General features: G+C 40.8%; 1 protein-coding gene across 2 annotated transcripts in view; it reads right to left on the reverse strand.

Moving 5' to 3' along the window:
* Positions 1–1,722: 1,722 nt before the first annotated feature.
* The window catches only part of FGL1 (fibrinogen like 1), a 79,980-nt gene continuing 65,750 nt past the window's right edge, over positions 1,723–15,952 (reverse strand). For both annotated transcript variants that reach the window (XM_075860146.1, XM_075860147.1), the window contains exons 6-9: positions 14,200–14,297; positions 9,910–9,998; positions 5,243–5,430; positions 1,723–4,740 (exon numbers count right to left, since the gene is read on the reverse strand). In XM_075860146.1, the coding sequence (XP_075716261.1) occupies positions 4,581–4,740; positions 5,243–5,430; positions 9,910–9,998; positions 14,200–14,297 (535 nt within the window). In that variant the 3' untranslated portion in view covers positions 1,723–4,580. The remainder of the gene's footprint in view (positions 4,741–5,242; positions 5,431–9,909; positions 9,999–14,199; positions 14,298–15,952) is intronic.

Below are 15,952 nucleotides of genomic sequence, written 5' to 3' on the forward strand. Positions count from 1 at the left end.
CAGCACCAAAGCAAGCCCAGACCATCACATTACCTCCACTATGCTTGACAGATGGCGTCAGGCACTCTTCCAGCATCTTCTCAGTTGTTCTGCATCCCGGTGTTGCCTCTTCACTGTAGACGTTGACACTGGCGTTTTGCGGGGACTATTTAATGAAGCTGCCAGTTGAGGACCTGTGAGGCGTCTATTTTTCAAACTAGAGACTCTAATGTACTTGTCTTGTTGCTCAATTGTGCAGCGGGGCCTCCCACTTCTCTTTTTACTCTGGTTAGAGCCTGTTTGTGCTGTCCTCTGAAGGGAGTAGTACACACCGTTGTAGGAAATCTTCCGTTTCTTGGCAATTTCTCGCATGGAATAGCCTTCATTTCTAAGAACAAGAATAGACTGTCGAGTTTCACATGAAAGCTCTCTTTTTCTAGCCATTTTGAGAGTTTAATCGAACCCACAAATGTAATGCTCCAGATTCTCAACTAGCTCAAAGGAAGGTCAGTTTTATAGCTCCTCTAAACAGCAAAACTGTTTACAGCGGTGCTAACATAATTGCACAAGGGTTTTCAAGTGTTTTCTAATCATCCATTAGCCTTCTAACACAGTTAGCAAACACAATGTACCATTAGAACACTGGAGTGATGGTTGCTGGAAATGGGCCTCTATACACCTATGTAGATATTGCATTAAAAACCAGACGTTTGCAGGTAGAATAGTCATTTAGCACATTAACAATGTATAGAGTGTATTTCTGATTAATTTAATGTTATCTTCATTGAAAAAAACTGTGCTTTTCTTGCAAAAATAAGGAAATTTCTAAGTGACCCTAAATTTTTGAACTGTAGTGTATATATATATATTCATGTTTATGTTGCTATAGTGTCCCCTCATTGGGGTATAGATATTATCTTGCACTCTTGCACTTTATATTCCTGTGTGGTTCAGCATGTGGCTACCTTCCGGGTTTACTAGTTGCACATAATACATTTATACGGCTATTGTATTGTATTCTTTTGATATTGGCTCATATTGTCCAATTTGGAATCCTATTTGAGATTTCTGTCTGTGGTTTGCTTCCTGTTTCTACTTTTCAGGTTTGCTGATTCTTTCTGTTTTTTAAATGGTTTTATATTTTGTATGTAGTGTATAATAAAGTTTGGTCTGTTCAGTCCTGTTTTCACGCATCCCTTTCTTATTATTTTGGGTGTGCGCAATTTTGTACATGTGCCTTTTCCTCTCTCCTAGTAGAGGTACATTGGCAGGTGACAGGCAGGAGCCTCTCCACAAGTGTGGTCCACTGGTGATGGGCAGGAGCCTACCTAGATGGAGACAACGTGAGTGGTGGAGGGATAGGCTAGAGTCTCACCGCAAGCCATTAAGCCATGTAGCAGCCACAATTTTGAAAGAGGGCGTAACCTGTATCAGGGAGTGCCCGTAAGTCTGTCCTACTGAGTGGTGAGCCCGCTATCACTGCCTGTTTGAACCACAAGTTGTAACATTGCTGACAGACTGCTGAGAAGGGTTGTGTTTTGCCTGCTGTGGGTAGCGTGTAAGTCAACACCACCCTGAGTAAAAGACTGTTTTGCCATCAATCCTGGTCTCCATACCATCTTTTCCGCAACTACCCTGCACTTTGGCCTTGCACCACCCAGGCCGTACATTACACAAACATCATTTAATAATATCCCTGTAACCCAATACTTGTGCAATTCCACATATTAATAAAAGATCTAATAGGTGTAAATGCAGATGTTTATTTCTTGAAGAAGCACACGGCTTCACACAGGAAATGCACTCTTGACATTCAGAAAATGGATTAAATATGGCAAATTTGTCTGTGTCACATTGATATATGAGTCCCTATGTTTAATAATACAGAACTCCTATCATCTAATTTCCATGTATAATTCACGGTGGGTTTGCAACTATGCTCATGACTGAATTAGTGTCTTCTGCCTCCGTCTTCGTGCACCTATCCTCTCAGCCTCCTTAGCAAACTCTTGACAGTATGATTGTTCCTTGCTGTACATTACCAGTTGGAGTTAAGGGTGGATTCACACGAACGTGTATTGGGTCCGTGCGGGCCGCGTGGTTTTCACGCGTCACGCACAGACCAATACAAGTCTATGGGGCAGTACAGACAGTCCGTGCTTTTTGCGCAGCGTTTGTCCGCTGCGCAAAAAGCGCGACATGGTCAATATCTCCGCGGATTTCGTGCATCACGCACCCATTGAAGTCAATGGGTGCGTGAAAACCACGCAGATCGCACTGAAGCACTTCCGTGTGAACTGCCTGTTTCGCGCACCAGCTGTCAAATGGATGAATGTAAACAGAAAAGCACCACGTGCTTTTCTGTTTACAAACATCCAAACGGGGTGTCTTTGAGATGAGCGAACCCGGACAACCGAACCGAACTTCACCGAGTTCGGCAGAACTCGTTTTGGCCGAACCCGGCAAAAAAAATTCCGGTACGCGACGTCAGGACATAGTCACTGTCCAGGGTGCTGAAAGAGTTAACTGTTTCAGCACCCTGGACAGTGACTTCCGATCCCAATATACATGAACGTGTAAAAAAAAAAAAGAAGTTCTGACTTACCAATAACTCCCGGCTTCTTCCTCCAGTCTGACCTCCCGGGATGACAATTCAGTCCAAGTGACAGCTCCAGCCAATCACAGGCTGCAGCGGTCACATCGACTGCAGCGTCATCCAGGGAGGTGGGGCCAGATGTCAAGAGAGGCGCGTCACCAAGGACGCGTCACCAAGGCAACGGCCGGGAGGGAAGTTCTCGGTAAGTACGAACTTTTTCTTTTTTTTTAACAGGCTTCTCGATATTGTGATCGGCATTCACTGTCGAGGGTGCTGAAAGAGTTAACTGCCGATCAGTTAACTCTTTCAGCACCCTGGACAGTGACTGACGTCGACTAGACTCATCTCTATGATGGCGGCTGCGCGAAAATCACGCAGCCGCGCATCATACACGGGTGACACACGCAGCTGTCAAGTGGTTTTTGCGCGTGCAAAACGCCACGTTTTTTGCGCGCGCAAAAACGCAACGTTCGTCTGAATAAGCCCTAACTGTGTGCCCAAGGTTGTACTTCCCTACGTGAGTACCAGAGGATCCTCTGGTGGACACAAGCTCTAATACAATAAAGAGCCCCAACACACAACCCCATTTGAAACCAATCACTTACCACTAAGATTGACTGCTTATGGGTTGATTCACAAATAACCTATTAGACCTTATTGATTATATGTCCTGTGTGTACAATGAATGGACATGGACATGTTCTTTATAGATAGAGGATGACCCTCAGAGTCATTCACTCTGGTGGGCCTAAGGAACCCCAAGCAGACACTGAGTGTGCAAGATTTCTAGCAACAAGAACAGGCACACTGTGACGATATTACTATGGCTAAAGTCACACACATTCATTTTTGTGAATTTGGCCTCTGATCTAAAAAGAACCAAAAAAACATAAATTTAAATATGGATAGAACGGCATGGTCACATCCAAGGTTTTTTTTATGCTATATTATCCCAGACTGAACCGTCCCCTATTGACTTTCTCCTTTTATTTGAATTGACATTGTGATGCATCTTTTTTCAAATGTGTTGTAGATGTTGCAGAAAGAAATTAAAAATGTTGAACTTTTTTTTAATGAATATGTCGCGTGTCACTATCTTTTACACCACTTTCCACTTAATTTGAATATATAAATGTGCTTTTTTTGTCTGCAGATTTTATAGTTAATAAGTCACGTTTAGGTTTGGTCTGCAAGGTGACATTTGGTAGTGCAACTAATCAGAGTAAAATTGTAGGATTTTTGTAGGAGCGGTTAACTCGAAAATTACGCCCCGGCCTCAATGGTGCCCTAGATGACTGCCTACTCTGCCAACCCTCGTCCCACCCCTTCTCTAGCCTTAAAGTTTATCTCTAATTTTAACTAACTGTTAATATATCAATGAGACATGTCAGAAGATAGCTTTAGTGGCATCCGATCATTTAAATAGAAAGCCTAGCTTGCACGTTACAGTTTAATTGAAATCAATGTAGCTGCTGTCAAAAAAGCTTGCGGGTATGAGCTGAAGTCACAGCTCAAAGATTCCCATCGATGCTATTCTTCCCACATGCCTTAGCTAGCAATACACAGAAGACAGCTATTTTTCAGCTGGCCGCTATATCACCCCCATAAACATGTATTTTCGGTTCCGTTGAGCATGCTTGTTACTGTCATAGGAAGAAGGGTACAATCTACTGCCAGACGCCTCCGAAATTCAACATGTCCAATCCTTGTGGGGGGCAAATTGGAGGTAAACATGCCTTATCCTTTGTTCCCCCAGGACATGAATGCTATTGTAGCTGCTCTCATACATATCAGACTGTTGAAGGATCCATCCCACCGACATTCATCTGATGTGTATGGCCAGCTCTAGAGACATACCAGAAGATAGTTAATATTAGAGCTACACATTAATGACCTCTGAATAACAATGGATATACCTGTGGTAAAGGAATGCATAAATCTCTACAAAGGCTTAACTACATAGCTTTGCTGCTGCGCATGTCTATGGAAATAACAGAGAAACAATTTAAACAAGGTTTGGCTCAAAATTTGCGGATCTAATCTTCATAGCGACATATTTCATGGAATACCACCATCCGTGCCATGTGTACCAAACAATCCCGTCATCTGTATTAGACGTGTAGGGTCCCTTGTAGTACAAGCCATTTAGGTTGGTAGAGTGACACCTGGTGGAAGTATCACAGAAGAAAATAAATACAGTGGCAATGAAAGATACATAATACAAATAATACAATTTAATGATATCTACAGTATCACTTCTAATCCACTACTAGTGGAGATCATAGATCATAAATTTCAGCGACTGTCCCATTCATCTAAATGAGGCTGTAGAAATCATGCTGCAGAAACAACCCATTCAGATGTTTTGAACAGATTTTACATTTCCTGACATTTTTGCAATAAATTTGCCTTGTGCGAAGACAAGGAAGAAGTCTGCAACTTCTAGCAATGAAGATAAATCTAAATAATGAGACTGCACTTGGACAAGATGCTGTAACCAAGGTTTTTTTTAACCAGCAGGTTCCTTCCTATCTTTTGCAATTATGGGCTGTGGGTACTGGCAGAATAATCCTTGGCATTGAGATGGAATGCACCATCAATAAACAATTGGGCCTTTCACATTTCCCACTGATAAAAAACTCCTTTCTTTTAGTGCATAGATGTTACCTGTTATACCACCATCCACCTTTGTCGTCCACCGCACAATTCTCTTCATAGTTGTCATTGTCCCGATCCCATGTGCTAAACTTCATACCATTGTGGTTTGCCCACCATTGGACTTCTGGGTTAAAGCCTCCAGTCAGAGAGTCTCCAGCGGTACCCGAGTAATCTCCACAACTTATTTGGTAAGCACTCTAGGGTTAATAGAAGGGGTATGAAGAAAGAACTGGATAAAATAATTTCTTCAATAATTTTTTATTAGATATTTCTGACATACTACACCCTAGTCAGTGTGCCCTATGACCCTGTATTGCAGCTCCCAGTAAAAATTAGAATATCTGTGCAATAAAAGTGCAAATTTTTTCAGTCTTGTATGTTACTCTGTGGGAAGATTTATAACTGTTGTAGTGACATGTCATGCTGCTGCTTAAAAACTGTCACTATTATCGGTCATAGGGGCAGGTCCTTCTTAAATAGGCCTCAGAACTCCCGTAGTATACTAAAGCTGATCATACACTTTAGATAGCTGTTGGCCGACAGCAATTCATCCTGATCCCTCCATACACGCAGGGGAGTAGCTATAGGGGTGCAGAGGAAACAGTCGTACCCAGGCCCCTCAGCCGCATAAGAAGACACCAGTATTATAAGTGATATATAGTAGGTGGGGGCCCTGTTATAGATTTTGCATTGGGGCCCAGGAGCTTCAAGTTACGCCTCTGCATACGCCGAGCATGCATGTGTTCTCAATAGAGAGAAGGGAATATTTCCTTACAAATAATACGATCAGTCATGTTAAAATCCAAAAGCCCGGATCCTCCTCTCCCCTATTATCTACCATCGGGGGAGAGTTTGGACACCTCTATACACATTACATAATCGGCTGGTCCTGCTGAAATCAGCAGGTTTTGCCAACATTCATCTAATATGTATGGCCGCCTTTAGTCTCAAATTGGCTAAGACGGATAACATGCTTTTGCTTCCCTTATTTAGGCTGATTGAAACACCGACTACAAACTGATCCGTTTTTTTAATCCGTCACTTATTGACCTCAACCTGATCATTAGTACTTTTGCATCAGTTTCATTCCTATAGAAACTAATAGGATCTATTTAGGCTGTATTAACACTAGTTCACGCATGGCTTCTATTATTAACGGAGCCATGACAGTTATTACAGATCCATTTTCAAAAAGACAGCAATGAATCCTGATGCATTTCCTTGACTTATGCAATTAAAAATACCGGAAACCAATGTGAACATAACCTAAATGATCATACGCAGTTATTCTTTGAAGCAAACAATATACTGCAAAAAATGCAACATTTTCTATTTGTCTCGGCTTTTACCTCCCCAGTGAACTCAATATGGCAGATTTTCCGAATTTTGCAAATAAGGCAATATACCCCAAAAGGGAAGTGTTTCTGGGCAATTGTACAGTATGTATTCACTGTATTTGATTTTGAAGTAGTTTCGTTGATGTGATTAAGAGTTTATTACAGCCTGAAAGAACGATTAAAATACTGATGCTTTATTAATGTTTAAATTCTAAAAACTGGCTCTCAAGCCCAATATATCCTAAGTACAGGCACAAGCAAGCGGTCAGAGATATGAGAGGTATCAGTACGTATTAGGACATGTGTCCACCCACTGATCATACCCTCCCCTTCTTGTACACCGCATTCCAAATTATTATGCAAATGTAATTTTTCGCTGATTTTCCTAAATAGTCGATGCAAATGACAGTCAGTATAATCTTCAAGCCATCAACCGTTGGAGTATAATGCGAATTTGATTGAACAAATCTCCTAATGATAACAGATTTTTTTTTAGAAGTAAAAAAACTCAAAATGCACTGCTTCACATTATTATGCACAACAGAGATCAAAACATTTTAACGGTTGTAAAGAGAACTAAAATGGTAATTTGTTGAATTTGCAGCATCAGGAGGTCATATTTACAGAAATCAAAAGCTCTTTCAATCCAAAAAAACTTAGCAGGCCAAGTTACATGTTAACATAGGACCCCTTTTTTTATATCACCTTCACAATTCTTGCATCCATTGAATTTGGGAGTATTTGGAGAGTTCCTGCTTGAATATCTTTGCAGGATGTCAGAATAACCTCCCAGTGCTTCTGTTTTGATGTGAACTGCCTCCCACCCTCATAGATATTTTGCTTGAGGATGCTCCAAAGGTTCTCAATAGGGTTGAGGTCAGGATGAACATGGGGGCCACACCATGAGTTTCTCTCCTTTTATGCCCATAGCAGCCAATGACACAGAGGTATTCTTTGCAGCATGAGATGGTGCATTGTCATGCATGAAGATAATTTTGCTATGGAAGGCACGGTTCTTCTTTTTGTACCACGGAAGAAAGTGGTCAGTTGTAAACTCTACGTACTTTGCAGAGGTCATTTTCACACCATCAGGGACCCTAAAGGGGCCTACCAGCTCTCTCCCCATGATTCCAGCCCAAAACATGACTCCGCTACCTCCTTACTGACGTCGCAGCCTTGTTGGGACATGGTGGCCATTCACCAACCATTGACTACTCCATCCATCTGGACCATCCAGAGTTGCACGGCACTCATCAGTAAACAACACGGTTTGAAAATCTTCATGTATTTCTGAGCCCACTGCAACCGTTTCTGCTTGTGAGCATTGTTTAGGGGGGGCCGAATAATAGCTTTATGCACACTTGCAAACCTCTAGAGGATCCTACACCTTAAGGATCGCGGGACTCCAGAGGCACCAGCGGCTTCAAATACCTGTTTGCTGCTTTGCAATGGCATTTTAGCAGCTGCTCTCCTAATCCTATTAATTTGTCTGGCAGAAACCTTGCTCATTATGCCTTTATCTGAACGAACCCATCTGTGATCTGAATCAGCCACAAATCTTTTCACAGTACGATGATCACGCTTAAGTACTCTTGAAATATCCAATGTTTTCATACCTTGTCCAAGGTATTGCACTATTTCACGCTTTTTGGCAGCAGAGAGATCCTTTTTCTTTCCCATATTGCTTGAAACCTGTGGCCTGCTTAATAATGGGCAACGGCCTTCTTAGGTAGTTTTCATTTGATTGGGCACACCTGGCAAACTAATTATCACAGGTGTCTGAGATTGATTACAATGATCCAAAGAGCCCTAAGACACAATACCATCCATGAGTTTCATTGAAAAACTAATAATTAAATGTTTATGACACTTAAATCCAATGTGCATAATAATTTGGAACACGGTGTATAAACTTTCTCTGAAACCCTTGGCACAAATGATCTAATCTAACGCGTTTCAGTACCCCCAATTCGGCCAGTACATTAGTGCTGTGTACACGCTGGGAGACTTTAAAGAGGCTCTGTCACCAGATTTTGCAACCCCTATCTCCTATTGCAGCAGATCGGCACTGCAATGTAGATAAGAGTAAAGTTTTGTTTTTTTTAAAAACGAGCATTTTTGGCCAAGTTATGACCATTTTTATATTTATGCAAATGAGTCTTTCTAAAGTACAACTGGGTGTGTTTAAAGTAAAAGTACAACTGGGCGTGTATTATGTGCGTACATCTGGGCGTTTTTACTTCTTTTACTAGCTGGGCGTTGTGAATGGGAGTGTATGATGCTGACGAATCAGCATCATCCACTTCTCTTCGTTAACACCCAGCTTCTGGCAGTGCACAGACACAGCGTGTTCTCGAGAGATCACGCTGTGACGTCACTCACTTCCTGCCCCAGGTCCTGCATCGTGTCGGACCAGCGAGGACACATCGGCACCAGAGGCTACATTTGATTCTGCAGCAGCATCAGCGTTTGCAGGTAAGTCGATGTAGCTACTTACCTGCAAACGCTGATGCTGCTGCAGAATCAACTGTAGCCTCTGGTGCCGATGTGTCCTCGCTGGTCCGACACGATGCAGGACCTGGGGCAGGAAGTTAGTGACGTCACAGCGTGATCTCGCGAGGACACGCTGTGTGTCTGTGCACTGCCAGAAGCTGGGTGTTAACGAAGAGAAGTGGATGATGCTGATTCGTCAGCATCATACACTCCCATTCCTAACGCCCAGCTAGTAAAAGAAGTAAAAACGCCCAGATGTAATAATACACGCCCAATTATACTTTTACTTTAAACACGCCCAGTTGTACTTTAGAAAGCCTCATTTGCATAAATATAAAAATGGTCATAACTTGGCCGAAAATGCTTGTTTTAAAAAAACCAAAACATTACTCTTATCTACATTGCAGCGCCGATCTGCTGCAATAGGAGATAGGGGTTGCAAAATCTGGTGACAGAGCCTCTTTAAAAATCACGTAACAGTGCCACCGGCTATAATATCAATTTAAGTTAATCCCTGATGACATACCCCATGAATTGGGGGTACTGAAACGCGTTGGATTAGATAATTTGTGGCAAGGGTTTCAGAGAAATACTTACTGATACCTCTCATATCTGTGACTGCTTGCTTGTGCCTGTACTCAAGATATATTGGGCTTGAGAGCCAGTTTTTAGAATTTAAACATTAATAAAGCATCAGTATTTGAATCGTTCTTTCAGGCTGTAATAAACAATTGTTCAATATGGAAACAGATTTTTTTTATTTAAAATCCTGTTCATTTTTATAGAATGATACTTTACAACAAACGTCAGAACATCAAGTGTGAACTTGCTCCATGGGTGCACTACCTCTTCATCATTAACTCTGAAGCTTTTATAATCAGCATATCTCCTTTGTCCTTCAAAATCCAAAAGGTCTATTCTGAGTGTATAGTCATCTAATAGAGGAAGAAAAAAAAAACAAAAAAAGTAAATGATCATTTAAAATCCATATGTCACAAAGCTTTTTCTGCTTGTACAAATTTGTTAACACCTTATTCTGCAATAATGTTTGTTTGACATATCTTTTTTTCTGCCATTCTTGTGTGGTTTTTAGCCAATACAGTCAAAAGAGAGAAACCAACATAAATGCCACATCTAGGGCATGCTGCAAATAACATAAAAGTCGGAATACAGGGTCTTCTAAAAACAATTGCATGAACAACAAAAATCTCCTGTGTAAATACATAATGTTCTAACTACTAATTTATGAATATTCTGCTTTGGATTTTTTCATAAAATTTTACACAGTATAAAATCTTTGGACTACAATTACAAATCAAGTCAGTTATTTGTTCTTGATGTGATTGGGATTATCAGTATAAAGTAAATTACAAATACAAGTGAATTGCTGTGAAGAGGGATAGCAATGCCTGCCACTGAAAATGTTTCAAACTTTGGCCACACTATAGTAAAAACTATACTTATATATGAACATACTGCCATAACGTTTCCTGAATAAACTGTGCTATACTGGGCTCAGAAAAACAGTACACACATTGCCCAGAGAATGCTTTGCAGTGCACAGGCAGTGCCATAAAGCAACCATCTACGTAATACAGTGCACAGATAGTACATAGTGTCAAGCTAGTGCCATTCGTTGTTCAGATACACAGTACATGATACGATGCCCAGAAAGTGCCATACAGTGCCCATATAAAGCCAAACTGCACCCACATAAGGTCACATTTTGCCCACATAGTGCCACTGTCATTATTTGCCCAGATAAATAGTGTATCTGGTTCCTATTTAGTGTCCACATTCCCACATCACAGAATAGCACCACTTACTTCCCCTTCATCCCCAACACCAAGAATAAAACCGAAAAGTGTAACTCCATTTATATAGTAAAACAACAACAGTGCAGGACTTTGCAGAATAATAATTTTTCCTGTATTTGTTTAGTGGATTCTGCTTCTTATTAGCAGCTTGACTGACTGTGGTCCATGCTGCAGTCTGTTCATAACTGTACAGTAGAAAAAAGAGCATCCTGTTCTGTCTCCTAGGCTCCTGTCTCCAGTATGGGAGCCATCACTGTTGAATCACATTCCATTCTATCACGATCTAGGGGTATGTGGACCCACTAGGCCGCTCCGACGTAGCGGAGAGGCAGCTGGCCAAGTCACAGTCAATACACAAGTCTATACAAGAAGTACCCTCAGACTAAGGAATTAGCGCCGAAACGCGTGTTGGGGCGGACGTTCGCTGTGCTCTCTACCTTTGCATCTACCATGGGTACGTTATATCCCTGTAACTTGCTTTAGCACTCTCTTGTGTACTATTGCCTTCCCTTATGTTTATACGGACTTTATCATTTACTTCTACTATCACCTTATATTAAATATGCTTATGTAGCACATTGTTTTTATATATATATATATATATATATATATATATATATATATATATATATATATATATATATATATATATATATATATATATATATATATTCGGCCTTCACTAAAGGTTAATAGCTATACTCATTGGAAGGTGTGCCATCGGCACGATTTTTGCACTATTTGCTTATCTGTGAGATGCATGGCCCATTGTCCTTTTTTAACCTGTTGGTTTATGGATTCTTTTATTTATTGTATGTCATCATGTAATTTCAATAAAGTATTTTTCTATTTTTGCATATTTCCTTGTTTCTCAGCATCTTCTTCTTCTAGGTTAAATATATACATGAAGTACGTAGTACGGAAGTACCTGAGATAGTCCAGACAATTGGCAGGGGCTTTAACACAGATGGAGGTGGATGTGGCAGGTTGAGCCAGATGTTGCGGATGACAGCAGGTGCAGCAGGTTGCACCAGATGTGGTAGATGACCTCAGGTGCAGCAGGTTGCGCCAGACGTAACTGACGACAGATGTCGTCCATGTGCTGTCCGTGTTTTTGACGCACCCAATGACTCCAATGGGCGACGTAGTCCGCAAAAACGGACCAAAATAGAACATGCAGTGAGTTTCACGCAACGGGCACATGCTGTGCAAAAAAACACTGACGTGTGAATAGCCCCATTGAATTGCATAGGTCCGTATTCTGTCGGTTTTTTTTAACAGACAGTACACGTACATATAATAGGTTCGTCTGAATAAGGCCTTATTGTGGGTATAATAAAGTACCGTTTTGCTTTCAAATAGTGTGTGGCAATGCTGCGCTATCCCAATTTTCTATTAGCCCGAAATAGGGCCATTTTTCCACTCTGCACACGTGGTTGGAGGTAGAACCATTTGGCTCAGAATACCTTCTGCAGAAGATTGTACACACAGAGCTGTTTGCTATCTGCTACATCTACTTCATTGAGACAAATGTCCAGTTTCCCAGTGTGCACACAGACCCAGCTGAGTCTCATGTCAAGACAGCGTCTGAGCAGTGAAGTATATATGTATATAGACTAATTTCTTAAAGTTGTGAGGACTCTAACTTTTTAATTTTCACCTGCTCCGTTTACCTACTCTTGATCTGCTGTTTGTTCTTAGTATTTATTATATCCAGTGTATTGCAAAGAGAAATCTTTGCATCGGGCGATGTTTGAATCACATTTTTTACAATGTAAAAAACGACACCTAAAAAACGCAGGTAGTAAAACAATACTAATTTGTTTATAAAACGCCACCAAAAATGGCATAAAAAAACCCTTTAAGGGAAAAACTTGCCTTTTTTTAAACGTGTTTTTAGACCTAAAAAGGTCACACAAAAAGTGTACGTGTGAAGGAAGCCTTAAAGCAATTTCTGCTGAGTATTGGCTACAGATTTATTAACCTATTTCATGCTCAATGGGAAGATACAAGATGAACAGTATAACCTTATACACATTGCTGACTCAGATCATCTGTCATCCATGCACCAGCAGAGGTGCAAAGCTGGTAAAACGCAAATTTTGGATCTTTGTCTGAGTTTTCAACCACCATGTAGATATAAAAAAGAAATTATGGGCTGCATTTTGTTAGTAAAGTCGAAAGATTTTCTGGTATTACAGAAGGAGATGGCTATTTTATTATGGTCACTCTAAAATCATGAATTACTCATGTGTGAGATTTAATTTTCCTTTTCTGCTTCCAGACCTCGACTTTGCTTTATGTCCCAGTCACATCTCACAGCAAACGATGGGAAATGTTAGGGCATATTAATAAAAAGAATATCTCGCATTCCTCTGTCTGAATTTAAATCAACTTACATACTTCGCGACAATATATAAATATTTGTCTCCCAAGGCTGAACTATTAAAGTGAAGCTCCAATTTGGAGTCAAATATATCACGTTAGTTAATTGCATAAATAGCACATTTTAATGTTATTTAAAATTGCTCTATTGCGATTGTTTATGGCTTACTGCATTCTGTGTATGAACAGACCGAAGTTTAATCTGTCAACGCATCATGTTTGCCTCTGCATGCAACAAACTGAATTGGAAAGACCAATTAATGACAATTTAGACCTCGTGTTCATGGTAGGGCTGTATGCAGAAGGTTGTATGGGGGAACATAGAGTCTCTGCGACTCCATACTACACCATTTGCCGACATATGGTGCTCTGTATGGCACAGTAATATGGCATTAATATTTCCTAGAAGCAATGAGCAATGCTTTCACAATAAGATCACACTAGGACTCCAAAATCGGGTAGTAAGACCCCATAGAAGAATTTTGGTATCGCATTACGGCTAGTACAACTTATAAGGAGCCCGAATACGTACATGTGCATGAGCCATAATTCCCATAGATGAAAGAATCCAAATAACACACTAGGGCAGATTTACTAAAGTGCTTGTGTCTTGATACTTTTCGGAAATGTATAGAAAAGGGGCTGTGGCTTAGTGAAAAGGGGCAGGGCATAAAATGTGCAAAAATTTGGTACAAAAAAATCATAAACTATGCCAAACAAGAGGTGGTATAAAGAAGATAAAAGTGTCTAACATGTCTAGCAAGATGCGCCAAATTTATCATACAGCGTGCTCGACTGTGATACATCTTCTGACTGCCGGGTCTAAATCTTAGACCGCATTAGTATGTCTGCCCCAATGTATATAATTACCAAGTTCACAAATGTACTACATTACATATAGAATATTCAGTGTTATATTCTAAAACTAATATACCTTGTAATGTCAGGTAGTGCAATTTGTCATTTCCAAGCCAGTATTCTCCCATTGCTGTAGTGAAATCACCAAATCCTTGTTTGTAGTCAGTCCAGTTCCTCAAAAAAACATGCACAATGAATTATTAGAGACATTATTTGAATTACGTTTTATATACATTTGTATTCTACAGTATATATTTTATATAGGTTTGATTATTTTTTTTTACACTATCCTTTTAAAATGAAATGGTTTTCTAACATGTTTTGTATATCAACAGGATTAGCCATAACATTCTGATTGGTAGGAGTCCGACCTCTGGGGGGGCCCTTGCCGATCCTGAGAATAAAGGGACTGAGGCATGTCACCTGCACAGCGACGCTCCCGACCAACCAGGGGCATACATAGATATCATAGGGCCCCAATAGCAAAAGTTAGAATTGCCCACTGTCCCCCTCAAAAAAAATGTATTGTAACTAAAGTAATCAGTATATAATGGAATAGTTTTTATTATCCAATTTTGTTGCAGTATCAGATCCCTCCAAGGCCCCCATTAAAAAACACACACACACACACACACACACACCACCCCCCCCCCCCCCCCGGCTGAAACAGAGAGGAGGGTCCGGTATATTGTAGCCTCCAGTCAGCAGCAAAAGGAAGAGTTGGAGATGCGGTTCCGTCAGGTAGGGGGCCATCTGCCCCACGCTCCCTGGGCCCCATAGCAGTTGCATGGTCTTCCTCCATTGGAGGTACGCCACTGCGACCACCCACTGTGCAGGGAACTAGAACACAGCTCCACCCAAGTCTCCTGCACTGCTCGTGGCCAGGCTATTCAGAGATAAATTGTGAATTAGGTGCAGTACTTAAAGGCTATGTAAACCATTGAAAGCTTTTTGTTTTTTTTAATAAAAATGTAATTCAGTGTGTTTGGTGCTACTTTCAAATTAGTTCATAACTCAGATGTGATCAATTACAGGTGGATCCGGCGTGGACCCGCTGACACTGGAGCCATCAGGTCCACGGGACTGATGGATTCCGTGTCTTAGCGAAACATACAGCTGCTCGGTATAGAGAATAGAGAGCAGCTGTATCTCAAAAAGTAAAAATAATTTTCAATAAAAACTAAAGTTGCACCAAACACACTGACTGACATATATATATATATATATATATATATATATATATATATATATATATAAAATTCACATTTAAAGGTTTACATAGCATTTAACTAGCGCTGAAGCCCCTTCATTCCAAGGAAAGCGGTGGTTTCCAGCTCTTGGTCCCCTGCCATTCCAAAAATAGTCACGTATCATATCGAGATGCCATTACTTTTCATGGTGGGAAAACACTTTAACATCATCCTTTTTGTTATGCAAAGAATATAGGATATATGTTTAACCTCTTGAATGGTTATTCCTATCCCAGAAAATGTTGGGATACATCTAGGATATGCCATCACTATCTGAACAGTGGGGCGTCTAATTCACTTGAATGGAGCAGTGCTGTAGTTCCCTGGAGGTGGCTGGGAGCAATGGTTTGTTCTCAAGATCAGTGAGGGTCCAAGAGGTTGATCCACCACTGATCATGCACTATAAATAACATGTTAACTTTAGGGTATGTTCACACGAGGTCATTACCTCCGTAATTGACGGACGTATTTCGGCCGCAAGTACCGGACCGAACACAGTGCATGTTTTCAGTACGAGACAGTTGTCCGGCAGCGAGGCAGGGACTCCTAGTGTCGTACATAACTATGATGCTAGGAGCC

The sequence above is a fragment of the Rhinoderma darwinii genome, chromosome 1 (assembly GCF_050947455.1).
Source record: "Rhinoderma darwinii isolate aRhiDar2 chromosome 1, aRhiDar2.hap1, whole genome shotgun sequence".
Taxonomy (NCBI): Eukaryota; Metazoa; Chordata; class Amphibia; order Anura; family Rhinodermatidae; genus Rhinoderma; species Rhinoderma darwinii.